Raw genomic sequence first — 26,732 nt, 5'->3', positions numbered from 1 at the left:
AGGGGGACATGCAGATAGGAGGAGAGGACATGAGGGGAGGACATGAGGAGAGGACATCAGGAGGGGGCACGAGGGGAGGACATGAGGGGAGGACATTAGGAATGAACATGAGGGAAGGATATGAGGCAGGGACATGAGGGGAGGACACGAAGAGAGGACATAAGGAGAACACTCGAGGAGACGACAAGGGGAAATGACACAAGGAGAAGACATAAGGGGAGGACACAAAGGGAGGACATGAGGAGAGGACATGCGGGAACATGCAAGGAGAAGACAAGAGGAGAAAACACGAGGGGGACATGCAAAGAGGACACGAGGGGTGTACATGTGGAGAGAACATTGGGAAGAGGACATGAGGGGAGGACATAAGGAGAGGACACAAGGGCAGGACCTGCAGAGAGGACACCAGGAGAGGACACGGGGAAAGGACAGGAGGAGAGGACATGAGGGGAGGACACGAGAAGAGGACATTAGGGGAGGACATGAGGACAGCACACGAGGGGAGAACATGAGGGGAGGTCTTGAGCGGAGGACATGAGGAGAGGACATGAGGGGAAGACGTCATGGGAGGACACAAGGAAGGACATGAGGAGAGGACACGAGGAAATGACACGAAGAGAAGACATAAGGGGAGGACACAAGGGGAGGACATGAGGAGAGGACATGAGGAGAGGACACGGGGGAGGACATAAGGGAAAGGACATGAGGGGAGGACACAAGGAGAAGACATCATGGGAGGACACAAGGAAGGACATGAGGAGAGGACACGAAAGGAGGACATGAGTGGAGGACACGAGGAGAGGACATAAGGAGAGGACTTGAGAAGAGGACCTGGGGAAACGACACGAGGAGAAGACATATGGGGAGGACATGAGGGGAGTACATGAAGAGAGGACATGCAGAGAGGACATGAGGGGAGGACAAAAGATGAGGACTCGATAAGGAGTGGACACAAGGAGATGACATGCGGGGAAGACGCAAGGAGAAGACGTGAGGAGAAAACATGAGGGGGACATGCAGATAGGACACGAGGGGAGGACATGAGGGGAGGACATAAGGAGAGGACACGAGCAGAGGACATGAGGGGAGGACATAAGGAGCGGACACGAGGGGAGGACCTGCAGAGAGGACACCAGGGGAGGACACGGGGAATGGACAGGAGGAGAAGACTTAAGGGGAGGACACGAGGGGAGGACATGAGGAGAGGACACGAGGGGAGGACATGTGGGGAGGACACGAGGAGCGGACATGAGGAGAATGCATGTTGTTTTAACACGTTTTCCAAAGTGGCCTTGGCATCTATTTGACATGAAGCTCTGCCATTAACAATCTAAGGTAGCGGTAGCATGAACAACACCAGCGCATGCAGACTATGTCGTATGTTGCTCTGATAGCCCTTTATGAATGTGACAGAACATTCTTCTGATCCCCTTCTGAAGATTCTCTGAAGGTCCTGCCCTTCCTAAACACTTTCTTTGGAAGCTTTCCCAGATGAGAGTGAAATATATTCAGTCGATCTGGAGTGTCAGGCTAAATGTTTCCTGGTGACAGGGATTTATGTTTAAACTGTAAGGGTCCTCAGACATCAGGGACAGCAGAATTATCACTCACTCTGCAAGAACACAGGATTCAGTCAGGCATTTCAACAGGCCCCCCAGATAGCTGCAGTCAGCCATATGCTAGGTCCTAACCCAGTCTTGTTTTAGAAACACATTCAAACATAAGAGCAGAGCCATGAGAGAGGTGTTGCAACACTTAGACAAATCTGAAACAAACTAATGATGAAGAAGGGCAATGCGCTATTATCAACAGCAAATTCTAAAATGTGTTGGTGACATGAATCCATGTCTTTGCCCAGAGAATGACAAACATCATGAAAGACTTTTATTTTGAAAAGCAACTTCAGGAAGTGTGTGTGTTTTGCAACAACAAAGACAGAGACTTGACTTCACATAACTCAGAAAGTTGGATATCAGGAATACCCTAACAGTTAAATACGGGTTGAGAAAATGACTTTCTAGCTCTAAACTGGCTGTCATGACAGAAATGTGATTTTTTTTTTTTTTTTTTTGTTTAAGAGGATCATGTTTCTATGGAAGAGGATTAGGGCCACTGAAGAAAAACCTGAAACACAATTTCTCTGAATCCTGAGGAAAAAGTCAGAATTCCGACTTCTGTAGAAAGATGATGAGTGGGCGTGGCTTCAGCGCCTTCAAACATACCCACATCATCCTGCCTCATTTTCGGTGGTTTTGGAGGTCAATTTTACAAACTTAGAGATGTTTTATTGGACTGAAATTTGACCTGATGGTTCATAACACACTGGTCTGCCATACAACAAACCTAGACACACATTTATTTTTACTTTATAGGGGCTTTTACATTTCTAATCATGATTAATCTCAGGATATTTGTAGTTAATTGAGATTAATCACTGCTGTTATACTGCATTTTAGAATTCCACTATTCTTCATTTTAAACTGTTTTTTAAACTGTACCGCTGGAGGACTGGTCGAAAATCTTTGGATCCTCAAAATTTTTCAGAGGACTGAGTCATTCAGGGAATTTCCAAGGATGCACATATGGATCCTCCGCTTACAGGAATGACCCATGATCCAATGCACACAGTTTTCCTTCTCTTCAAAATAATTAATAAAGTGCGTGATGTCAGGGGGATACCGGGTCCTCAAGCGCTCAATTCACTTCTAAAAGTCCTGTTTCCACCATAAATATGTTCTCATTACTTACGGCATCAGCGTAAAGCAGGATGGGTGAAGGTAGCCCCATAGAATGTGATGAGAATATTATAGGATTAAATGATGATTATGATTTTATGATGATGTTGTAGTTTATTTTTGATTATTTGATAGCATATTGGACAGTGCTGGCTAGAAGTTGTACAAGCAGCCGTGACGTGTATGGGTGTGACCCTTCCTATGATGTAATCACACACACTCGCCAGCCTGTTCCTAATGTGTGGTCAGGATTTACCAGAGAGGACTCTGGCCTCGCCTCCAAGGGGCCTGCCTCGGGAGGATCCTGGACTTTGAGGAACAGTTACTGACACGGGTGAGGGATCAGCTCCATGCAGAGCCATGTGTGGGTCTGGATGGCCTTCATCAGGACCAGGCTGGGGGAGAGGACTTCTATTCGTGAGCTCAGAGCTCTGTGCTGACTCCGTAGTTCACCATCAGAGATCAGGACAGCATCTCTTTGGGTTTTGTGAAAGAAATGAAGATTCTCCTGCAGTATTTTGGAATCTTTATGTGAACATACTGAAGGAATAACCGGTTAGTTCTGGAGGCCGTTACCCAGCCTGTTGTTTCTCAAAGGCACCAGTCAGCTGGCATTTTTGGTTTCCTTCAGGCTCAGTCTTCTGTCCCCCCTGAGTTTTAGACCTCTAGTCACCTACATGGCAGCAGAGCTAAAGTTTTCCCTTTTGTCATTTTTAAAGACTGGAAGTTTCTGGTTTTGGCTTTGGCCATTTTGTTTTGAGTTTCCCTTTCTTTGTCTGCAGTTGTGATCCACCGCTCCTCCCCTCTGACAGTCTGAGTTTTTCTGAGTGAGTGACAGTGCAGTGGAGAGCAGTGGTGATGTACTTTACAGTAAAGCATGTCATTAATGGCGATGAAACAATATGTGTGGGCCTTCATTAATCACAACAATTAACTCAATTAAGCCTGACAGCCCTAACATATATGTGTGTGTGTGTATATATATATATATATATATATACACACACACACACGAGGACAAAAGTATTAGCCTCCCTCTGAAAATGTCATTGATTTAAACGAATTTCTCAAGCGCTGTCAAACAAAGGAAAGCATGTTAGCTCTGGTTTCTTCAGCTGACTGTTCAGATAGAAAGAAATCTTCTGTTTACTAAATACGGCTTCATTCTTTGAAGCAGGCAAGCTGTTCATGTTAAAAGCTGGCAGTTTTACATTTTGTGTAATGCCAACTAACAACTAGACCAAGTTAAATATGTGTCTCTAAAATCAAGCTGTTCACTGTCTGAATAATAATACTTACTTAAATAATACTTAATACTAATATTTCATACAGAATTTGAAGAGATAACCCAGTGAGTCATGGATATTTATATAAATTAGTTCACAAATTTAAATAGGGACTAGTTGTGGAAATAAGACTTTCAGAAAATCCTCAAACTTAAAGAGAGCAATGTTAAAGTGCTGACTGTGCTTTAATCTCCTGAGATTAATGAATTAATCTCATTGAAGCATTCAGGGTTGTGTCCCATTCCTCAAACATGGTCCCTGTTATCATGCAGATACTGGTACAGAGCTAATAAAGGTAGCTAAGTCTACTACTACTACTACCAGTGTACCTTATCAGAGCAGTGTCAACATTTTGTCCTTTTCAGTAGAAAGTGCAGGAATAATTAAACTACCGTGTTTCAGATGATGCTTAGATATTGTTTCATCTCTAATCGTCTTTTACAGTGCAGACCTACGGTTTATGAGAATGGATGGAGTTTAAGTTCTGATGTTTGTTGTGAGAATAAAAGTATTGTTTAGCCTCCAGTCATGGTGAAAACAGGGGAAGAATGGAAGACATCTTTTTCCTAGGACAGGTGTGTTTAGGGCAAGGAATTTTGGTACAAGACCTTTATCAGGTAAACAGTTTGTTAAAAAGGGCGGGGTATCTTAGACAGGAAGTGGCCACACACCTGTCACCGACTTTTCATCAGGACATCAGAGCTCAGCCTGGGGAAAGATGAATCAAGAACACAACATTAACAACTGTAACAACAAGTCATAGGAAAATATTTAGGTTGAGTTCATCATAGAGCCTTTTTGGAGTCAGTGGTGGGGGGGGGGGGGGTCCAGAAGGCCGCCTGCTGTTGTAAAAGTTCATTAACATAACCCCCCCCCCACCACCCGTGTCTTCATACACCACTCTGGAACGGGCCCATGTTTCAAATCAATAACAAACTCTCCTCCTCCCAATCTGGAAAGAGACAGGCGTGACCAGCCTGAAAATCCATGCTGCCTGATTCTGTCTTCCTTTTTTCATTGCTTCACAATTTTAAAAAGTGACTACAAGGAAAATAATAAAGGCTACTGAAATGCAAAAAAGAGACTAGACCACATTTCCTGTTGAAAGACATCTTGTTTAACTGCTTTCAGAACACATTAGCATTAGCATTTAGCCACCTGTTATGTATGTTTAATAATCCAAATTCTCCATAAAATGTTAGATATAAATGTTAATGTTCAACATATTTATTTAAGCTTGAGTACCTGTTTCACTGGATGTTAGTATGCCTCTAAGTTCATCAAACACAACAGATAATTATGTAGCTCTATAATCTTCAGGCTCCACTGCACAGCAGGGGGGTGGCGTAAGGCCGCTTCACAACTTCGCCCAACGATACGTGCTGAGCCAAAACGGAATCTAAACCCTCCTATACTGCCTTAATTTGTCTGTTTCGTTGTTATTTTTTGTTTCGATTGTTGTTTGTGTTTACTCTACCATCGTCACTTGGCATCCAAACATGCTAAAATGATGTTTCAAAAACAGGTTAAAAGCACTTCTGGACAGCGTTGCTGCATGCTGCAATGAACATCTTCAGCTAAAGTTAACTCGTCATTGACAGTCAGCTCAGGTAACTCATGCAAACAGCGAGTAAACTGCAACTAATTTGCCATCGAACCCCATTCTCTTCTCCTGACTGGAAGTGTGGGAGCCGTCTAATGCCAAATGCCAAATGCGGAAGCAGTTCATGCATAGAGCCCACTGAAACTTAAACACACGAACTAATGCAGCCATTGTTAAAAATCTTACTTTTAACATTTATGTTAGCATAGAAGCCGAATTAGTGCTTTTTGATGTAACTATAGCGTCATATCTGTCACTGAGTCAGTCAGTCAATCATCCACAGCTTCACTTAGCCATGAATATTAGAAAAACTCTGTTAGCACGGAATGAAACTATTAACTGCATATATAATTTTGTATCTATTTTTGTTGTGGTGCTGTTAACATAGCGAAAGGAAATAGTATTTGTAATGTTGTAAGGTATAGCCTTTAGTTTGCATTACTGAGTTAGTAAAGAGGTTTAAACTTTCCTTTGGCCCGTTGATTTCAACAATCAACCCAGATGGCAGGGCTTCCACCGCTGACAGACTCTAGGACTGGTGGGAATGAAGACTTAGGAACATATTTCTGAGAACTGCCGTTCTCATTGAAGCCAATCGCCGTAGATTTCACCTATTTCCTGTTTCTGACGGTCCAACCAGCGGAGCGGTTGCATTTGTACTGATCACTAAACAGTGAAGCCTGCTAGAGCTAAGATGGCGGCACGTCTGTGAGGAGGCTGGGACCTGAACTCGAGATTTTTCGTCATTAAATGGTTCTTATGAGTCCACATATACCGAAAATTTCAAAGAGGAAAAGATTTCACGTTTTTACAGGCAGGCTTGTGGTTTCTGATTGACCCCATGACATCTATTCACTTCGTGGTTCACCCGTTGCCCGGGACCGAGGATCAGCTCAATGACAGGTATTTTGCTGCGGCCTGTTGTAAAGCAGAATGAAAATCAATAGTCATGATCTGGGTGTGGTTAAAAGAGTAACTGTTTATAATAATATGAAGCTTATGTCCCCATATATGCGATGGGCTTGTAATGATCAGAATAACCCTCCGCGGTTGAGACTAGGCCCAGCATCTTGAACGGACCTCATTAGCCTGCTGCTAGCCACCAAAAGAGTCCGCTCTGTGGAGGATGCTAGTGCTGATCTGGCTACCAGTAGCTAGTGCTAGCAGGCTGTTTCCTTGGTTCTCCGGAAGGATTGGCTCGCAGTCAAAGTTGAGACAGACAATGCGGGTTGGGGGATGGGGAAAGAGAGGGAAAGGGGCCGTAAAACACGGTTTCTGAAACTATACTGTATTTCGGTTGGTTTATTTCTTGGTGACAACCCTGACAAGCGTCGCTGGTTCAGGGAAGTTTTAGTTGATTATCATTATCAACAAAGCAATGCGCGCTAACGACAGCTAGCCGATGGCTAGTTTCTATTACCAGTAAGCGCTACAGCTACCACGTTGTTGACAACGCCACATATTTGTGTTTCATTGACTTTAATGTGGGATATTTTATCGTGTAGATGGAACAGTATATGCACGGACCACTGCTAACTGTGAGCCTTTGTCTACATAGCATTTAATTCAGTTCTCTGCTTCAGCGAAGGGTGAAGCCCAGAGGACATGATGGTCGTCTTCACCCTTTTAATGGAAATGTTCAGAGATGTAGAGGCTACATACAATACCCGACATACACGGAATCCCATGCTTATTTTAGGGATACTGATATAAAGGCGTTTTGTTAGTTGTGAAGAACACCAAGTCTATTGGGACTACAACTGACCTGTCCTCTTAGCAGGAGTCTGTTTGTTGTAGTCAGGCTTATACCTGTGCTTTGAATCCACGCCATATCAGTGCCACCCCGGTCAGTGCTTGTATGTTGGTGTCTGTGCGGCTTTGCTTTACTAAGCCCAAACAGAAGTCAGCAGTGCCACTTTTTATGCCAGTTCCTGGTCTGCTTGTTTGTGTTCAAGAAACCATAGCAACTGAAGCTGTCCGTATGATGATGGATCAGCTAATTACTGAGCAGTGTTTGACTGTAATGTGGTTATTGCAAAGAATTAAAGAGACAGAGACATCAGAATATTGCTGCTAAATCCACCAAGGCAGATTAATTTGATCACACTCGAGGGCCATGAGAAATATGGATGAGGAAATGCAGGTCCAACACTGTTGAAGGCTGGGTAGTAGTTTTCCAGGTTGTATCATGGTCTGCAGCCAGTTATCTCAATCTGAAGTACACATAATGTAGATATTACGAAGAAACTAGCTGTGACCAGCAAGCCATTCAGGCTTTCTGGTTTTCATGTGTAGTTGTACTTTTTTAGAGGCACACATTAGCTACACGTGTAGACCTCTGCACAGCATTCAGGGCTGCACTGACCTACTGTGTATGCCACAGCATTGATTTGATGCAGAAGTGTAGAAATGGACATATACAATACACATTATTCTACAATACATAGAAAATGTATTCCTTCTCAGATAAAGAATTCAGTAATGAATAAAAGACGCATTTCTTTGGTTTACATGCACATTTATGCTTAATATTTCTTCTAACACAGTTAAACCCAGCTTCATCTGCCTTTTTGAAAGCTACAGACACCCAGGGCTCACCTATAATCTGCAGCTTTAACGGTAGGCTGGTTCATAGAGACAGACAAAGAGCTTGAAATACCACAGAAACACATTCTTAGGTGTAAAAACTTCTAGGTCAGAGCTAAACTGAAGTCCTTAAAGCCTGCTATAAGGGAGAAGATGAAAAGCAACCATGCAGTGATACAACAATGATAATGTTGAAGTCAACTAGTCGACTGTTGAAACCATTAGCAAACTGACTGGATTATGTTTAGCCCAATTACTTAATGCCACATACTGAGGTAATATGCCATGAAAAATACAAATGAATAATTAATATGATAATGATTAATCATTTTTAAAATGTTGGCTTTAGACATAACCAATGACTCTGCTACTGCCACCACAGAGTCCTGCTCCATGTCAACCACAGAGCTGGCATGCCTGATCAGCTTGTCCAGCCTCAGACCGTCCCTGTTTTTGGTGCTGCCTCCCCGACACACCACAGCAGAGAACAGGACACTGGCTATCCCAGAGCTGAACACCTTTAGGCGTTTCCTGCAGACAGTAAAGGAAGTAGATCCTTCTCTTCCTCTCCTGTACAGGTAGTCAGTGGCTGTTTCTCAAAGCCAAGGAAGGATCCTCAGCCAATTTTGAAGGATGCTACGTCATTGACTGCTACCGGAGGACTGGTCCAATGTTGAGGATCCTCAAAATTTTTCCAATTTTTACTGAGTCCTTCAAACAGATAATTTCAAAGGATGCAGACATCCTCCACTCGCAGGAATAACCCGCAGTCCAATGTGCACTGTTGGAGTGCATCAGGACGAAGCTAGGTCCTCGAGCCGCAATACATTTTTAAAAGTCCTGATTTATGGCGGCAAATTACTGTCAAAATTTGACAGCGAATATGAGATCTATGCGAGCAAACCTGAGATCCATGCGCACGGCTGCAGAGGAGCCATGCGTACGGGTCAAACATTCACGCGTGCAAATTACTTTTTAGAGAGCTTTCACAGCGCTCCTGCGCAGAGTATCTTTACCCATGCGAGCAATATTGTGGCCTGAGAGAGCAAAATCATGCTTTGAGCACACTCAGAATCTGAGAGAACACAACACAGTCCTCTTCTGCTCTTGACACCTTAACCTGCTCACACGCGAGCAGATTTTCTTTTTGGCAGTAAGTGGGCGGACCTGGTCGTCATCGTATCCCTAAATGTAATTGGTTACAGTCCTCGCCTCTTATGATTGGCTGTTGTCTGTGTGTGTCGGCTGGTGTTTGCCTTCCAAACAGCGCTGAAAATGCAGTAATATTGCCTGTTTTTTCTATTATAACAATTTATTGGTGCTTGTGGGGATATTAACGTCACGTGGTAAGTGTTTGGGCCGTCCAAAAGTAGGTTTAAAGACTTAAATACCTGGAAAGAAAATATAGGTGATTGTGCAGGTGCCTGTTAAAAACAATGCAAACAGAGGTGACACGCCGTGAAAACTGCTTGTTTTAAGTGGAATATTTTTGTACAGGATGGTTGTGGTTATGAATCGGATGCATTATGTTTATACTTATACTTAGTATAGATGGGACACAAACTTTATAAGGGATTAGTTCAAACGCAGCAGGTAAGTCGAGTAGAAAGACGTGCTGTGTTAACCTGTGGTAGCTTGTTGACTCGTGATAAATTCCATGCTTTGTTATGTTCGATTGAAGAAAATTAATTTTGTGGTTAAGGGAACTTATTGATCTCTGCATTAGTCTTATGGCCCCTAATATGTCAATGTAAAACGACACTTTACCATCCCAGACCAAGTATTCAGGTGGGTTTTTCGTGTTGGCGAGTCAGATAGTTTAACATGTGCTGTCGATCTGAACAGACAATGAGTGGTATATTTAATTTCCCCAAAGCCTTCTTACGCTTTCCAAACTCATAAAAGCCCCACATTCTGCCACGTAGACTGAACGTTACATTTTCTTTAATCATTAAAGATTAAAGAAAATGTAAAACGTTAAACATTTAAGATCATCAGACAGAAGAGTCCTGTGAATTATGACACTTCCTGCATAGCATTATCTCTTACAGTGCATTTGTGTTTTAGAATTGGAAATATTTTACACAAGCATGTAGGGGTGTAAAGGTACGTGTATTCGTACCGAAGCACTTTGTTTCCCAGTAAAATACGACAGTGGACAAAGACAACAACAATAGCGCTGACTTTATTCAGCAGCTGTGTCGCCAGTCAACACATCTGAAAAATCTCCACTCAAACATGAAGGTCACTGTAAAGAGAAGGAACAGCAAAGTCTTCCTAGCTGGTTATAAATTTCTTATTCTTTAAGATTGTTTTAATTATAACAATTATTCTCTGGCTCTGTGAATCAGATTAATTTTACCTTCATATGTCAGCCTCGAAGGAAGGAGAGATGGACTCTGCAGCTGCGTCCTAGGTAGAGACATCCTCAGATTTCACACGCTCTAACCTCTTTATCCGCCAAGATGGGCTGTGAAAAGTTCTCCAAAACTTTGTAGTAGGTCCCATTGATTAATAAAGTAATCCAGTGCCGAAGTCCGTGTTGAAATCAGCAGGAAAGACGCTAATTAGCATATTTAACAAGCTAACGCACGGTAGTGTGATGATGCGCTCAATTTGGCTGGGAAATTTTGGTTTTAAAAGGATGGGTATAAACACAGTATGTCAATGTATCAATGAAAATAACCTAGTAACTCAAAAATATATTGAGTATTGTGTATTGTAATCATTGAAGAACTTTTGGAAGGGGGTATTCAGCCTATTTATTTTAATACAATTTAATTTAAAAATTAAAATTACATTTTATATATTTGCTTCAATTACCGTACCGAAAACGTATCGAACCGTGACTTCGAAACCGAGGTACATACCGAACCGAAATTTTTCTGTACTGTTAAACCCCTACAAGCATGGAATTTATCACGAGTCAACAAGCTACCACAGGTTAACACAGCACGTCTTTCTACTCGACTTACCTGCTGCGTTTGAACTAATCCCTTATAAAGTTTGTGTCCCATCTATACTAAGTATAAGTATAAATATAATGCATCCGATTCATAACCACAACCATCCTGTACAAAAATATTCCACTTAAAACAAGCAGTTTTCACGGCGTGTCACCTCTGTTTGCATTGTTTTTAACAGGCACCTGCACAATCACCTATATTTTCTTTCCAGGTATTTAAGTCTTCAAACCTACTTCTGGACGGCCCAAACACTTACCACGTGACGTTAATATCCCCACAAGCACCAATAAATTGTTATAATAGAAAAAACAGGCAATATTACTGCATTTTCAGCGCTGTTTGGAAGGTAAACAGTTGATCTGTGACACCGGCCGACACACACAGACAATAGCCAATCATAAGAGGCGAGGACTGTAACCAATTACATTTAGGGATACGATGATGACTGGGTCCGCCCACTTACTGCCAAAAAGAAAATCTGCTTGCATGCGAGCAGTTTAAGGTGTCAAGCAATGTTCCCTCTAATTTTCAAAACTCTTGGGCAGACATTCGACTACACTGAGCAACTACTTCATCAACTATGGGCGAAATCTGACATGTAATCTACGTCCACATGGCAGCGCCATGGCAGCACGTCTCCAAACTCAAATATCATTGACAAGTGAAATCAGGTGACTATAACTATAGTGATTAACAGTCACTGTTCAAGTCATGAATTTCAACATTCATTCATTCACAAGCCGCTCTCAGTTTTAGCTAACCAAAATTTTGATGTCTGGAAATCCTGTTTTTATTTTTTTTTAATCAAGGTTTATATTTTAATGATTTACAATCCTTTGAATGTAAAAGTAAACTGTGATTCTAACTTATAAGCATTTGTCCTCAGGTGAAAGCAGACATTAACAAAGTTTGTAGTGTCATATAAGAAGGCAGAAATCTAGAACATCATCAGGGTTTAAATCATTTTATAACAGGTCCATTATAGGAGATCAGCTCTTTCCTGGTCTCATTGTAGATCATTTTGGCCAGCTTCATTCTGTAAAGGAACCTTGTTAACAGAAAAATAGACATCCATTTAATGTTACAAAAATTCTAGATAAATATTTATTAAAATAATAGATTGTTTGAATGTTTAACATTAAGTTAACTTGTGCGAAAGATGTAATCAGCTGTTTTAACTCTCATTAATGTAATAAAATGCTTAAAAACAGAAATTTACAGCTTTACTCTCTTCAGCTGAAGTCTTTTTTACTCCTGTAGAAGTTTTCTATGCCTGGCTCCTGTCTGCCTCTGTTTCTCACTGCCCTGCTGATCAGTTATGAGGGTGTAAGAGGTTTTATAATTTTTTAATTGGTTTATTATCAGTATACAGTAAATCTGTAATATTTCCTGCAATGTGTCACCTATCAAATGTTTTGATAATGAGCTCAGTACTGATGTTTAATCAGTCTAATCAGTCAGTTTTTTCGGGAAAAAAATCCTCCCATTATGTGCAAATCAGTCATTTAAACAACCATCCAGTTCCCACACACTGGCAATAAGAGCCATGCACAGTTAGAGGGAGGCGGAGTTTGTGACGCTGATAAATTTAACTCACCAAAGCTCGTCAGGAACGCTCCATGGCTGGAATCCACCTGTATTCGGCGGCTGTCAATATCAGACCCTTCCATCAGTGTGCCGGCTGTAGCATTATCTGGTAGACACACTTTTTACATCTCTCAGTTATGAGGCCCCCATGGAGGTGGAAGCCCTAGGCTATGGTATCAGCTAGCCTGTGGATCAATGCGCCTTTGATCACAGCGCACATTAGAAAAAACAGTGAAAACTCGTCGGGGATATTTGAGTGTGTAACTTTTTTTTCTTCTGCGCAGAGAGGTGGAGAGCAGTGCGCAATTGTGAAGAAAACCCCCTTAGAGGGAACAGTGGTGTCGAGAGCAGAAGAGTATGGACAGTAGTTGTGTGTTCTCTCAGATTCTGAGTGTGCTCAAGGCATGATTTTGCTCTCTCAGGCCACAATATTGCTCGCATGGGTAGAGATACTCTGTGAGCGAGCACTGTGAATGCTCTCACAAAAGTAATTTGCACGCGTGAATGTTTGACTCGTGCGTGCGGCTCCTCCGCGCGATCTCATATTTGTGCACGTGGATTTCATATTTGGTTGTGTGGATCTAATATTTGGACCTGTGGATCTCATATTTGGACCTGTGGATCTCATATTTGGTCATGTGGATCTCATATTTGGTCATGTGGATCTCATATTTGGACCTGTGGATCTCATATTTGGTCATGTGGATCTCATATTTGGTCATGTGGATCTCATATTCACACTCGAGTTTTGACAGTAATATGCCGCCATACTGATTCCACCATAAATATGTTGTCATCATCATCTTATGGCATCAAAGTAAAGCTAGATGGGTAAAAGTAACATCGTAGAATCTGACTATAGTGTATGATAATTATGATTCTATGATGATAAAACAGTGTATTAAACCAGGCTGGTGACAGTATCTCCATAGAATCTGACTATAGTGTATGATAATTATGATTCTATGATGATAAAACAGTGTATTAAACCAGGCTGGTGACAGTATCTCCATAGAATCTGACTATAGTGTATGATAATTATGATTCTATGATGATAAAACAGTGTATTAAACCAGGCTGGTGACAGTATCTCCATAGAATCTGACTATAGTGTATGATAATTATGATTCTATGATGATAAAACAGTATATTAAACCAGGCTGGGTGGCAGACTGGTGTTTACTGACCAGTCCATGTCTCCTGGATTTACAAGTCTGGAGCTGAGCCCTTTTTGTTCCCTTCACCTTGGTAAAATGACGCTGCATGCTGTCTGGTAAACATGTGCAAACTAGAATATGGTGTATAGTGTATTCTAGGGTTGTTCCGATTCCTATAGCAGTATCAGAAATAGCTCTGATCCTGCTTAAACTGCAGGTATCAGTATCAGCGAGTACATGAGTTTATGGACCAATCCTATATTGTTTTATTTAACTGTATATTTTGCTTGGTTTAGCCATGCTAACTGTTAGCGCTGTAAACTGAAAATCGTTCTTCTTCACTGTCATGGACGGGCTACCATTTTTATAGCAGACCCACTGCTGCAGCAAAGATTAGTGGCTGTGTGACAGTTTTTCTCTGAATGTGATCATTAAAACACCTTCCAGACCGGTGCTGTCATACGTGACAACAAGTGACACAGTTAATCAAACGTGAAATCAATTTGAACCATACATCGCTGGCTCTTACTTGTGTTTCCTCCTGAAGCTAGCCATTGTGCCTTCCCATTGATGCCTTTGAATCCTTACAGCAGCATTTTCAGCGATTCTGGAACTGATGTGACTTTTGGGGACTTTAATGATTAAATCCACCACAGTAATCCCGATATCGAACGTCTTTTAATCCACTTTAACTGAATTCTGATCATTTATTACTGCTAGCATGGATGCTTACTTGAATGCTAACCACCATATTTGTTTGGGTCCATCAGCCAGTGGCAGGCTGTTCTGAAATCATGTGATGCTGCCTGAGTAGAGCATAAGAGAGAGAGAGTCTGTGCTGCAGACCCCTGTATTATTGTTATTTTAAACTCAGTAATCAGCAGAGAAACACCTGTAAGCTCGCAGAGATGCTGGACTTTCTGATTCTATTAGTTTATCCATGTTCTGAGTCAAACATAGGTCTGAAATAATTTGCTAGTCTGCACAGTCAGTCCAGAAAGTTCTCACTGGTATCAGATCAGGACTCGGTATCAGCTGATACCCAACACTTTGGTATCGTATCAGGAAGGAACTAATGGTTTCAGAACATCCCTAGTGTATTCAGTGGTTCAATTCAAAAAGTGACTCATGATTTATATAAATTCATTACACATATAATAAAATATTTCAAGTCTTTATTTCTTTTGATTGCAGTGATTATGACTTACAGCTAATAAACCCAAAATCCAGTATCTCAAAATTCTTAACACTGATTGGCCATTTAATTAATCTGACATTAATGGAGGGCTGCAGTTTAGGCTGTTTTGTTTTCTTGAAGTACATTCACTTACATACACTATATTGCCAAAAGTATTCGCTCACCTGCCTTGACTCAGATATGAATTAAGTGACATCCCATTCTTAATCCATAGGGTTTAATCTGACGTGGGTCCACCCTTTGCAGCTGTAACAGCTTCAACTCTTCTGGGAAGGCTTTCCACAAGGTTTAGGAGTAGGGGTGGGAATCACAGGGTACCTCACAATACGATACGCGATACATGGTCCACGATACCGATATTATCACGATACAAAGATACTGTGATAATCTATATATTGCAAGAAAATTGTATAACAATACATCACAAAATATGTCTTACTGGTCAATACAAAATAGTCGTAAAGCAGTCAAGTGCAGGATTTCTCAATTTATTCACTGCAGTTTAGTGTCAATTCATCACAGGATTTGACAGACTGAGCTGAAACACTGAACATAAAGTGCATGAAGTCCAAGCATAGTGCCTTTTTTATAAACACACTGACTATAACTGGTCACAGATATCACATAAACTGGCACAAGTTCAAACTGTAATAAACCATCAGTTCTGCAGCAGAACAGTTTTTTAAATGTAAACAAAGTATAAAATATACATATATATAAAAAACTGCAAAAAATGACTTATTTATAAAAGTCATATGAAAATGCACATTTTAGTGCATAACTGTCTTTTAATGTAAACTTTGAGAAATTTTGTGCTTTTAACTTTTAAGGCTTGAACTTCATGTAAACATTGACGCAATTTAGTGCCTACACTTTTAAACCCTGATGAACTTTTTTGGGTGTATCTTCACACATTTAACTTAACTGCTGTCAACTTGTTTTGCACAAACCTTGAACATTTTTCCTGTCTTTACTCAGTCCTCAAAGCAACTTGTTTATAAACCTGAGAACAAACCTGAGCAGATTTTAGTTCAACCTTAAATATGCATGTTCTTCTTGAGAAACAGCAACTGATCAGCATGCTCAGACGTGAGCACACTTCTCTGAGCAGTTAGTATGTCACCAGCAGTGGAAAAGATTCTTTCTGCTGATACGCTAGTCCCTGGAATACAGAGATACCTTTGTGCCAGCTTAGCAAGGAGTGGATAGCATGATGTCTGAGATTTCCACCATACCAGTGGATCATCCGTCAGTGGCAGCAGTGGAGCATCCTGATATTGTTTGATCTTTTTTTCAACCATGGACATAGCTGATACCAAGGGGGTTCTGGTGGTCTTGAATGTCTGCCCGAGGAGGTCAGCAAGGGCAGATTTCCTCTTCTTGGGTGCCTTGTCATTAGAGGAGTGGTTCCCATTCTCACCAGAATTCACTGAGCTCCTGAGAGCGAGCCATTCTTTCAGTAATGTTTGTAGAAACAGTCGGCATGCCTAGGGGATGATTTTATAAACCTGTGGACATGGAAGTGATTGGAACACATGATTTACATTATTTGGATGGGTGAGTGAATACTTTTGGCAATATAGTGTATGTAGCATATTGTTCAGTTACTGGTTGGTTTTAGATCTGTTACAAACATTTGACATGTTGTGCTACAGGACTGCCAGCCTCTGTAGCATCAGTGCTCTGGGCAGAAAGGTTCACATCCAGCCCTGCTGCAGAGAAAAGATGTGGGGCTGCTGCAGTGGCTCCTTGGGTTCTTCTTGGCTGTTCAAAAACTGGTAGCATGAGCATGCAGCGAAGAAGAATAGATTTCTGGTTTATAATGCTACATAGTCAAAATCATGCTAAATAACATGGCTAAAAGAAGCAAAATATAAAGTTAAAGAGAGAGATAAATTTTAGGGTCCAGGGATATCCTCCCCCAGCTATACATTTCTTAAAGTTTTAAAGTCAAATGCATCGATCTTGTGTATTTCTAGAGCTAAATGAAGGGGCCTAATCCATGGAAACGTTCTCTTGTAGAAAGTCTCCTGTAGTAAATGAATCAGAGGTATAAGGATTTTAATTAGAATGACTAATTACAGTTTTCATTGCTCCTCAACCTGTGGATTCAGATTTTCTTCTCCTTGAAAAAGCATGTTAATGACATGCAAAGAAGTCAGCATCATGGCCATCAATTGGCTCTTCTAAGGAGCCAACCACTCACAGACAGTAAACAAGGATCACCCTATAAATGTAGCCCACATTAAATGTCAGGATGTTTAAATGTAACATCAGTACAATGTCAACTCAGTTCTGGATGAGAAAGTTGAATAAATCAAGTCATGAAGATAAGAAATGTTTTTTTCTTTATCATCAACATAAAATAGATGAACCTAAGGAGTTCTGACCTTTTACCTCTCTAACTCAAGGGTTAGGGTTAGGGTCCTACTATCTACTTCTCTTCTATCACTCCAGTAAAAATAAACTCTTGTAGTTTTTCTACCAACAGCAGAAGGATAGATGAAGCACTTATTGACAAGGGCGTCGATAGAAAATGAGCTTTGGATTGAGATTCTGACTTATTTATCTGTTGTGCATCCGTCTTTGATAACTTGAGTTCTTTTCCAAATAATGGAGAGTAGTTACATTTAATATGTCATTGAAAGCATAGTATCCAATGATATCAAACATTTTGACCAGTGTCTTCTGCAAATTTGATGAGGTTTCCATGTTTTGTGTAATGTTTGTACAAAGTTTCTGTCCTCTGTGCTGATAGTTAGATTTCTAATGTTTTGATAACAGACTTGATGAATGTGTGCTGTTTAAACTGTATATTTACAGTCCAGTGATGACACTGATAACCCTGATAGTCTAGGTCCTGATAACTGTGATATGAAGTTTTGATGTTGTTCCATCTCTGCTAGGGCTCACCCCTTTTACCCGATTGGTCGGATGGTTAGTCAGTATGCTCTAACCAAGATTCCTGCTTGGCATTGGTCACATATGAATGTAGGGATGAAAGGGTAAGCGTTTAGCTCACTGATTGATGGGTGTGCAGCAGGAGAGAGGTAGGATGCAGCGCAGGGCAGTACAGAAGAACATGTTGTAGTCTGAGTGTTTCACAGCGGTTAATAACTCTGTGGAAGCTGAAAGAGATCAGGCTTTTTGTGTTGAAGTGTCTCTGCTCTCTGTCAGAGCCTCAGCTCCTGCAGCCTGGTTAATTCATCGGTCAGTAAATGTGTGGTATGTCTTCTTATCGGCAGATTCAAATGTTCACCTTATAGGTCATTTCCACCGAGTGGTCCGGCTCAGTTCGGTGTGGTATGGCACGCTTTTTTTGGTGTTTCCATAGAGGAAGGGTCCCAAAAAAACGACCCATACCGTCCCACTTTTCGGCACCCTTCCGTAGGGGTACCAGTCTTACCTATCCTTACCAAAAAGGTGGAGCTACACACACAACGATAGGGGGCTGCACTGACGTCACGTCAGTGCGCGACTCAGCTGCTCGCCTCCGGGCCTCAAACACAGAAGTCTGCGCTGTGAGAAGCGGGCGAAAATGGGAGAAAAATGGACCAATATCTGCCTAAGTGGAAATATTTGGACTGGATGGAGATCCAGACTGTTTTCTAGTCTGTGGATATTGGTTTCAGGCCACAAATCAAGTTTCCTGACGTTTATCTGGATGATTTTAAGAACACAAAGCAGAGCCTGAAGGTCCACATCAGCCTGATCCATCCACGATGGATGAGAAACTAAATTAATGCTGAAGTTTTGTGAAAACGAAGCCTTTGAACAGTTCATTCTTTTCTGTAACTAGTTATTAATCTACGTCTTACGTTAGGTAACCTGTGAAAACATCGCTCTGTGGTTGTTGAATGTGTTTGTAAAACTTCAGGCTGCAGACTATTTTAAAATGAGATTAGCGCACCCTGGATTTCTGACTTAATCTAGCTTGATTTTAACACCAGATGAACTTTTACTTTATTTTTAATGAGGCGAATTCTCACAGTACAGCTCTGAACTTTCATGTTTTGTCGTATAAACTGTTCTAGACTAGATATATTCACATATTAACGTGGTGTTACGACTCAAACCGTCTCTGTTCACGTATTCCATCAGCTGAGGATCGGTACTGACAGCGGTTAACATCATTAAGATGTAGTCATTTTTTTAAAAGCACTCTCAGCTGAAATAAAGCTGTCTACTGCTTATTCCTGACTGATTTCTGTCACTCATCCTTTCTGTAACTCTGCAGCTGGACCAGCAGACTCACGCTATCTGTGACATGCATGCTTTTACAGCCCGCCCACCAAGTGAGAGCACGGGTGTCTGTGGAAACGCTAACTATTTTGGGGTTTAGCGTACCAAACTTAACTGAATCAAACCGGACCCCTGATGGAAACACGGCTTTAGTGTTTGTTGTGTTTAGTTTAGTTTATTGAGACCACTGTTAGCTTTTGCAATGCAGCAGCTATTCTTCCTGGGTTCTACTGGGCTTTATGCAAACACATGCTGGGAAGTGCTGCATATAGGCTAGCAGATGGCGTTTGGTCACCATAATTTAAACCTCATGAATAATGGCTGTTCTTTGTTATCAGGCTCCGTGAAGTCTCAGAGAAGCTCAACAAATACAACTACAACAGGTAAGTTTGTGTCACAGTTGTCACTTCAGGCTAGTTAGCATAGCTGAATCAGTGTAAGCAGGGTCTTAGCTACTGTGTGTGCTGACTTTTGGTCTTGTTACCTCTCTCTCTCTCTCGTTTTGTGTTTTTAAGCAGCTATCCCCACCTCGGCCTTTTGGAGCAGGCGACCTTAAAACAGTGTGTTGTTGGTCCAAACCATGCTGGATTTCTTCTAGAGGTAACACTGACCACATTACTATCTTAATCACACAGTCAGGATCCAAGATTGTATGTTTATTTTTTATTTTTGGGGTGTGTCATAAAGGTTATAATAGCTTTGGATTTTTCATTCATTTAAATTTTTATTTAGTTTCTACCTTTTGTTTTGAACTTCACTTTAGTTTTAATTAGTTTTTACTGCTGTTTTTTTAGTTCAGTGTAGTTTTTTATTTTGCAAAATTGCTTTGTTTTAGTTTAGTTTTTATTAGTTTTAGTGTTAGTTTTAGTTTTGTGGGAAATGTGGGATACCTGCCAGGGGCGACATCCAAAAGGGCTCTGCACTTTACACTGTAATTATTCAATTTTAATGTTGGTATACAACTCCAGACCTAAAATGACCATTGTGTGAAGTTGTCTTCAGTTGAATCTGGCAGTTTTACTCTCTCCAGGGTTGGGTGTTCATGTCAGTCAGTATGCTAGTATCAAAGACTAAAACTAAGGAGATTTTGTCCCTAATTCTGTTTCATTTTAGTTAGTTTTGTAAGCACACCATACAGTTTAAGTTATTTTTCGTTTTATTTGTAAAGCTCATTTTTAATTTGGTTTCAGTTAAAGGAAAAATTGATCGATTTTCAAACAGCGGTGCATGGATAGTAAATGTATATGACATGCACAATAATCAGTGGGTCACTGCCTTTTCTTAAACAGTAAGGAGAAATCCCCTCTCATGTACCCTCCAAAACTCCACTGGGCGGAGTGGCTCAGACGTCTGTAGACGTCTGTTAGACTACAACCTGCACTTCTGCAATTTCTCTTAGCCAACCTGAAAATAACGCGAATAAGCTCTTCACTATCCTCTCTTCATTAAAACAAGAATTTCTCTTTATTTTTGTATCAGCTGTCACTCTTCTGTCTCTACGTTCTTCACAAAGTTCCTATAAATAAATATTGATTATAGCCTAACTGTAATTTAGAAGTAGCATTTATGAGCTGTGGTTTTAATGACAGCAGCGACAGAATAAGTGCTTGTAATTTTTATTGATTTATTTTAAATATTACTTCAGAATCATAAAGTACACATATTGAGGAAAATGTATGAGATCAGAGGCTTGTAGTGTTAATTTATCCTAAATTATATCTACATTAGTCCCAGGTCTCTGGTCTGCATTAGTCCCAGGTCTCTGGTCTGCATTAGTCCCAGGTCTCTGGTCTACATTAGTCCCAGGTCTCTGGTCTGCATTAGTCCCAGGTCTCTGGTCTGCATTAGTCCCAGGTCTCTGGTCTGCATTAGTCCCAGGTCTCTGGTCTACATTAGTCCCAGGTCTCTGGTCTACATCAGTCCCAGGTCTCTGGTCTGTATTAGTCCCAGGTCTCTGGTCTACATTAGTCCCAGGTCTCTGGTCTACATTAGTCCCAGGTCTCTGGTCTGCATTAGTCCCAGGTCTCTGGTCTACATTAGTCCCAGGTCTCTGGTCTACATCAGTCCCAGGTCTCTGGTCTGTATTAGTCCCAGGTCTCTGGTCTGCATTTGTCCCAGGTCTCTGTTCTACATTAGTCCCAGGTCTCTGGTCTACATTAGTGTCTCTGGTCTAAATCAGTCCCAGGTCTCTGGTCTACATTAGTCCCAGGTCTCTGGTCTGCATTAGTCCCAGGTCTCTGGTCTGCATTAGTGTCTCTGGTCTATATTAGTCCCAGGTCTCTGGTCTACATCAGTCCCAGGTCTCTGGTCTGCATTAGTGTCTCTGGTCTACATCAGTCCCAGGTCTCTGGTCTACATTAGTCCCAGGTCTCTGGTCTGCATTAGTGTCTCTGGTCTATATTAGTCCCAGGTCTCTGGTCTACATCAGTCCCAGGTCTCTGGTCTGCATTAGTGTCTCTGGTCTACATCAGTCCCAGGTCTCTGATCTACATTAGTCCCAGGTCTCTGGTCTGTATTAGTGTCTCTGGTCTATGTTAGTCCCAGGTCTCTGGTCTACATTAGTCCCAGGTCTCTGGTGTGCATTAGTGTCTCTGGTCTACATCAGTCCCAGGTCTCTGGTCTTCATTAGTCCCAGGTCTCTGGTCTACATTAGTCCCAGGTCTCTGGTCTGCATTAGTGTCTCTGGTCTACATCAGTCCCAGGTCTCTGGTCTACATTAGTCCCAGGTCTCTGGACAACATTAGTCCCAGGTCTCTGGTCTACATCAGTCCCAGGTCTCTGGTCTGCATTAGTCCCAGGTCTCTGGTCTGCATTAGTCCCAGGTCTCTGGTCTGCATTAGTGTCCCAGGTCTCTGGTCTGCATTAGTGTCTCTGGTCTACATCAGTCCCAGGTATCTGGTCTACATTAGTCCCAGGTCTCTGGTCTACGTCAGTCCCAGGTCTCTGGTCTACATCAGTCCCAGGTCTCTGGTCTACATTAGTCCCAGGTCTCTGGTCTGCATTAGTGTCTCTGGTCTACATCAGTCCCAGGTCTCTGGTATTCATTAGTCCCAGGTCTCTGGTCTACATCAGTCCCAGGTCTCTGGTCTGCATAAGTGTCTCTGGTCTACATCAGTCCCAGGTCTCTGGTCTACATTAGTCCCAGGTCTCTGGACAACATTAGTTCCAGGTCTCTGGTGTGCATTAGTCCCAGGTCTCTGGTCTGCATTAGTCCCAGGTCTCTGGTCTGCATTAGTCCCAGGTCTCTGGTCTGCATTAGTGTCTCTGGTCTACATCAGTCCCAGGTCTCTGGTCTACATTAGTCCCAGGTCTCTGGTCTACATTAGTCCCAGGTCTCTGGTCTACATTAGTCCCAGGTCTCTGGTCTACATCAGTCCCAGGTCTCTGGTCTACATCAGTCCCAGGTCTCTGGTCTACATCAGTCCAAGGTCTCTGGTCTACATTAGTCCCAGGTCACTGGTCTTCATTAGTCCCAGGTCACTGGTCTTCATTAGTCCCAGGTCTCTGGTCTGCATCAGTCCCAGGCCTCTGCTCTGCATTAGTCCCAGGTCTCCGGTCTGCATTAGTCCCAGGTCTCTGGTCTACATCAGTCCCAGGTCTCTGGTGTGCATTAGTGTCTCTGGTCTACATCAGCCCAGGTCTCTGGTCTACATCAGTCCCAGGTCTCTGGTCTACATTAGTCCCAGGTCTCTGGTGTACATTAGTCCCAGGTCTCTGGTCTACATTAGTCCCAGGTCTCTGGTCTACATTAGTCCCAGGTCTCTGGTCTGCATTAGTCCCAGGTCTCTGGTCTACATTAGTCGCAGGTCTCTGGTCTACATAAGTCGCAGGTCTCTGGTCTACATTAGTCCCAGGACTCTGGTCTACATTAGTGTCTCTGGTTTGCATTAGTCCCAGTTCTCTGGTCTACATTAGTCCCAGGTCTCTGGTCTAAATTAGTTTCTCTGGTCTACATCAGTCCCAGGTCTCTGGTCTACATCAGTCCCAGGTCTCTGGTCTACATCAGTCCCATGTCTCTGGTCTGCATTAGTTCCAGGTCTCTGGTCTACATTAGTCCCAGGTCTCTGGTCTACATTAGTCCAAGGTCTCTGGTCTACATTAGTTTCTGTGGTCTACATTAGTCCCAGATCTCTGGTCTTCATTTGTCCCAATGTCTGGTGTACATTAGTCCCAGGTCTCTGGTCTGCATCAGTCCCAGGTCTCTGGTCTACATTAGTCCCAGGTCTCTGGACAACATTAGTTCCAGGTCTCTGGTGTGCATTAGTCCCAGGTCTCTGGTCTGCATTAGTCCCAGGTCTCTGGTCTGCATTAGTCCCAGGTCTCTGGTCTGCATTAGTGTCTCTGGTCTACATCAGTCCCAGGTATCTGGTCTACATTAGTCCCAGGTCTCTGGTCTACATTAGTCCCAGGTCTCTGGTCTACATTAGTCCCAGGTCTCTGGTCTACATCAGTCCCAGGTCTCTGGTCTACATCAGTCCCAGGTCTCTGGTCTACATCAGTCCAAGGTCTCTGGTCTACATTAGTCCCAGGTCACTGGTCTTCATTAGTCCCAGGTCACTGGTCTTCATTAGTCCCAGGTCTCTGGTCTGCATCAGTCCCAGGCCTCTGCTCTGCATTAGTCCCAGGTCTCCGGTCTGCATTAGTCCCAGGTCTCTGGTTTGCATTAGTCCCCAGGTCTCTGGTGTGCATTAGTGTCTCTGGTCTACATCAGCCCAGGTCTCTGGTCTACATCAGTCCCAGTTCTCTGGTCTACATTAGTCCCAGGTCTCTGGTCTGCATTAGTCCCAGGTCTCTTTTCTGCATTAGTCGCAGGTCTCTGGTCTACATCAGTCCCAGGTCTCTGGTCTACATTAGTCCCAGGACTCTGGTCTACATTAGTGTCTCTGGTTTGCATTAGTCCCAGTTCTCTGGTCTACATTAGTCCCAGGTCTCTGGTCTAAATTAGTTTCTCTGGTCTACATCAGTCCCAGGTCTCTGGTCTACATCAGTCCCAGGTCTCTGGTCTACATCAGTCCCATGTCTCTGGTCTGCCTTAGTTCCAGGTCTCTGGTCTACATTAGTCCCAGGTCTCTGGTCTACATTAGTCCAAGGTCTCTGGTCTACATTAGTTTCTGTGGTCTACATTAGTCCCAGATCTCTGGTCTTCATTTGTCCCAATGTCTGGTGTACATTAGTCCCAGGTCTCTGGTCTGCATCAGTCCCAGGTCTCTGGTCTACATTAGTCCCAGGTCTCTGGACAACATTAGTTCCAGGTCTCTGGTGTGCATTAGTCCCAGGTCTCTGGTCTGCATTAGTCCCAGGTCTCTGGTCTGCATTAGTCCCAGGTCTCTGGTCTGCATTAGTGTCTCTGGTCTACATCAGTCCCAGGTATCTGGTCTACATTAGTCCCAGGTCTCTGGTCTACATTAGTCCCAGGTCTCTGGTCTACATTAGTCCCAGGTCTCTGGTCTACATCAGTCCCAGGTCTCTGGTCTACATCAGTCCCAGGTCTCTGGTCTACATCAGTCCAAGGTCTCTGGTCTACATTAGTCCCAGGTCACTGGTCTTCATTAGTCCCAGGTCACTGGTCTTCATTAGTCCCAGGTCTCTGGTCTGCATCAGTCCCAGGCCTCTGCTCTGCATTAGTCCCAGGTCTCCGGTCTGCATTAGTCCCAGGTCTCTGGTCTGCATTAGTCCCCAGGTCTCTGGTGTGCATTAGTGTCTCTGGTCTACATCAGCCCAGGTCTCTGGTCTACATCAGTCCCAGTTCTCTGGTCTACATTAGTCCCAGGTCTCTGGTCTGTATTAGTGTCTCTGGTCTACATTAGTCCCAGGTCTCTGGTCTACATTAGTCCCAGGTCTCTGGTCTTCATTAGTCCCAGGTCTCTGGTCTGCATTAGTCCCAGGTCTCTTTTCTGCATTAGTCAAAGGTCTCTGGTCTACATCAGTCCCAGGTCTCTGGTCTACATTAGTCCCAGGACTCTGGTCTACATTAGTGTCTCTGGTTTGCATTAGTCCCAGTTCTCTGGTCTACATTAGTCCCAGGTCTCTGGTCTAAATTAGTTTCTCTGGTCTACATCAGTCCCAGGTCTCTGGTCTACATCAGTCCCAGGTCTCTGGTCTACATCAGTCCCAGGTCTCTGGTCTACATCAGTCCCATGTCTCTGGTCTGCCTTAGTTCCAGGTCTCTGGTCTACATTAGTCCCAGGTCTCTGGTCTACATTAGTCCAAGGTCTCTGGTCTACATTAGTTTCTGTGGTCTACATTAGTCCCAGATCTCTGGTCTTCATTTGTCCCAATGTCTGGTGTACATTAGTCCCAGGTCTCTGGTCTGCATCAGTCCCAGGTCTCTGGTCTACATTAGTGTCTCTGGTCTACAACAGTCCCAGGTCTCTGGTCTACATTAGTGTCTCTGGTCTGCATTAGTCTCAGGTCTATGGTCTGCATTAGTCCCAGGTCTCTGGTGTGCATTAGTGTCTCTGGTCTACATCAGTCCCAGGTCTCTGCTCTACATTAGTCCCAGGTCTCTGGTCTTCATTAGTCCCAGGTCTCTGGTCTACGTTAGTCCCAGGCCTCTGGTCTACATTAGTCCCAGGTCTCTGATCTGCATTAGTCCCAGGTCTCTGGTCTACATTAGTACCAGGTCTTTGGTCTACATTAGTCCTAGGTCTCTGGTATACATTAGTCCCAGGTCTCTGGTCTTCATTAGTCCCAGGTCTCTGGTCTACGTTAGTCCCAGGCCTCTGGTCTACATTAGTCCCAGGTCTCTGATCTGCATTAGTCCCAGGTCTCTGGTCTACATTAGTACCAGGTCTTTGGTCTACATTAGTCCTAGGTCTCTGGTATACATTAGTCCCAGGTCTCTGGTCTTCATTTGTCCCAGGTCTCTGGTCTGCATTAGTCCCAGGTCTCTGATCTACATTAGTCCCAGGTCTCTGGTCTGCATTAGTGTCTCTGGTCTACATTAGTCCCAGGTCTCTGGTCTGCATTAGTGTCACTGGTCTACATTAGTTCCAGGTCTTTGGTCTACATTAGTCCCAGGTCTCTGGTCTTCATTAGTCCCAGGTCTCTGGTCTACGTTAGTCCCAGGCCTCTGGTCTACATTAGTCCCAGGTCTCTTGTCTACATTAGTCCGAAGTCTCTGGTCTTCATTTGTCCCAGGTCTCTTGTCTACATTAGTCCCAGGTCTCTGGTGTGCATTCGTGTCTCTGGTCTACATCAGTCCCAGGTCTCTGGTCTACATTAGTCCAAGGTCTCCGGTCTACATTAGTTTCTGTGGTCTACATTAGTCCCAGATCTCTGGTCTTCATTTGTCCCAATGTCTGGTGTACATTAGTCCCAGGTCTCTGGTCTGCATCAGTCCCAGGTCTCTGGTCTACATTAGTGTCTCTGG

The 26,732-nt window shown here is 42.9% G+C and overlaps 1 protein-coding gene across 7 annotated transcripts in view; it reads left to right on the top strand.

The window, feature by feature from the left end:
* Window positions 1-6,303: 6,303 nt before the first annotated feature.
* ubr5 (ubiquitin protein ligase E3 component n-recognin 5) overlaps window positions 6,304-26,732 on the top strand; it is a 186,209-nt gene continuing 165,780 nt past the window's right edge. For all 7 annotated transcript variants that reach the window (XM_041792405.1, XM_041792404.1, XM_041792403.1 and 4 more), the window contains exons 1-3: window positions 6,304-6,527; window positions 19,699-19,743; window positions 19,879-19,960. In XM_041792405.1, the coding sequence (XP_041648339.1) occupies window positions 6,466-6,527; window positions 19,699-19,743; window positions 19,879-19,960 (189 nt within the window). In that variant the 5' untranslated portion in view covers window positions 6,304-6,465. The remainder of the gene's footprint in view (window positions 6,528-19,698; window positions 19,744-19,878; window positions 19,961-26,732) is intronic.

This window comes from Cheilinus undulatus, linkage group 8, assembly GCF_018320785.1.
Source record: "Cheilinus undulatus linkage group 8, ASM1832078v1, whole genome shotgun sequence".
Classification (NCBI taxonomy): Eukaryota; Metazoa; Chordata; class Actinopteri; order Labriformes; family Labridae; genus Cheilinus; species Cheilinus undulatus.
This window is presented reverse-complemented; position numbering and strand designations above follow the sequence as displayed.